At 44.5% G+C, this 2,164-nt stretch overlaps 1 protein-coding gene across 1 annotated transcript; it reads left to right on the forward strand.

Moving 5' to 3' along the window:
• The first annotated feature begins 865 nt into the window (after positions 1-865).
• Positions 866-1,387, forward strand: LOC149210088 (E3 ubiquitin-protein ligase WAV3-like). The gene has a single exon (XM_089398864.1). The coding sequence runs from the start codon at positions 866-868 to the stop codon at positions 1,385-1,387; it is 522 nt and encodes a 173-aa protein (XP_089254990.1).
• The last annotated feature ends 777 nt before the right edge of the window (positions 1,388-2,164 follow it).

Consider the following 2,164-nt stretch of genomic DNA (forward strand, 5'->3'; position numbering starts at 1 on the left):
GGATGAATGTTTCTTCGAATGGCCATTTTCCCAATAGTGTTTATGGGCTTCTCCAGTGTAGGGGAGACGCATCGCAAAAGGAATGCCACGATTGTTGTCAAAATGTAATGCCTAATGTTTCTGCATTGTGCGAAAACAGGATTGAATGTAGACTATGGTTGCCTATGTGCGAATTGCACTACCGGAACGGCAGCTTCATCTCTGATCACTGGATAGAGACATATAGTAGTGATCCACACATGCATGCGTAGGGAATGGCTTTTAGAGATATTGTTTCCAGTCTGTCTGTTATAGCTTCTACATCAACAAAGAGGTTCGCGGAAGGAGCGAGTGTTGACTCTTCAGGACATCAGATTAGTTGGAAATAATTAATTCCTACTTGTCTATGGTTGTAATTTCCTAATTGAGGAGTTTGTTCCTACATAATAGGAATAAGCTAGAATATAGTTTCTCCTAGTTTAATGTGTGGTTGAGAAAATCTCTCAACCACACTACTGTACGTCTAAGATAGCATTCCTATCTTAAGACTACTGATTGTATAAATATGTGTGTAATCATTCAAGAATTAATAGAATATATTGACTGTCTGTAATTTTATCTTGGTATCAGAGCCCGTGAGGGCCTAGCCCCTCGTGGGCTTGGCTGCTCCTGGGCTGAGGGAAAATAAAGAGTGTAGTATATGTTTGTTTTTCCATCATATCTGTTTGAGAGAACTGTAAGGCTGTGGCAGCAAAGACGCGCAGAGGGACTTGTCGCTCGTGGCTTCAGGGCGATGTCTGGACTGCCCAGCAGATCGGCAGCAGAGGTCGAGCGGTCAGATTGACTGCGCAATCCGTGGATCTGGAACGAAGGGGCCGAAGCAAGTATGGAGGTCGAGCCGAAGGCCGACCTGAGTGAGTTTCAATCCACGAGGTCAAAGCAGCGGTGGCAACTTGAGTCAATGTATTGGTGGACTATTGGTGGCCTGCTCAGCGTCGTTGTGCAGGACGTCAGAATAACAGTTTCGGCTTGCGAAGGAACGAAGCTGAAAAGCTTTCATGCTGGAAGCTATGAAACCTGTGTTGCTGAGGACGGAAGCCACGGGACGGTGGAACTCGGTGATCTCTACGCCGAAGAAGATGGATATATTCTAGTGGATCTCAAATTGCCAGCCGTAAAATCTGCATCAAACCTTCTGAATTTAATCTCGGTCCGTTGCTTCCATAAAGAACCTGTCTCTCAGCAAGATTTCAATTCAAGAGAACAGTATCTTTCAATTTTGCGTCCGGAGAGCACAGACGGAGCTCCGGTTGCTCTAAATTTGCAAGTGGAGAAGCAAAGGATCCGTCTCAGAACGACTCAAGCCATAGCTGAAGCCAGAGCGCTTGCCGATCAGGGCGAAATGTAGTCTGCACAGAGGGTTCTCCAGAATGCCAAAATGGAATTGAAACAGATTCGAACCGGCCACCACTCGCTTTCTCATTGAGGTTGGGGTCAGTGATGTTTTCTCTGTTCCCGAGGACTTCAATCTCACCTTGCTGAACCATCTACTGGCAGATCCGGGCCTCAATCTCATCGATTGCTGCAACGAACTGAATGTTGGCAACACTGTCGATGGGTATGCACGAAAAGGTCGTGGGGGCGATTTGCTACTGAGATCAGAGAGATCTGGACAGTGTTTCTTTGTGGGAATAGATTGTTTCCTGCATATACTTGTTATAGAGATATCAAAGTTCTGATAGCATGAAGTGTATACGCAAGTAGGGCACCAGATTTGTCTGGAATTCCGCTATGTCCATGTTCAAGGCACCGTCGAACCGAAGGGAGGCAGTCAACGAAGCAGCAGCGACAACCGTCTGAGTAAACAATGTATTTGTCATGTGTACTGGAACATGTTTTTTTGCAGAACTATAAACATTTTTGCAGAAAGGCCATTTTCTCCTCAAAGAATATGCGAGAAAAATGGGATTGCATTATTTTCATCCAAGTCATATATATAAATTATTCAGTTGATTGGATGAGCTTCTGATCCGATTTTGGAAAGCATAGCAGATTGGAGCGGTATTCATGGAGTTGATCACATTCTTTAGTCCTTTTTTATTGGTTTATGGTGATTGAGTTTGTACGATAACCATGACAAGTTCATTTGTGCTCAGCAAAAGGTCTTTCGAGGTTGCTATTAATG

The sequence above is a fragment of the Pinus tabuliformis genome, chromosome 1_2, assembly GCF_031772625.1.
Source record: "Pinus tabuliformis cultivar Carrire ecotype Pingquan chromosome 1_2, CPIR1, whole genome shotgun sequence".
Classification (NCBI taxonomy): domain Eukaryota; kingdom Viridiplantae; phylum Streptophyta; class Pinopsida; order Pinales; family Pinaceae; genus Pinus; species Pinus tabuliformis.

What these genes read in the sequence shown, in the direction of transcription:
- LOC149210088 (XM_089398864.1), top strand. Translation starts at nt 866, where the DNA reads ATGGAGGTCGAGCCGAAGGCCGACCTGAGTGAGTTTCAATCCACGAGG.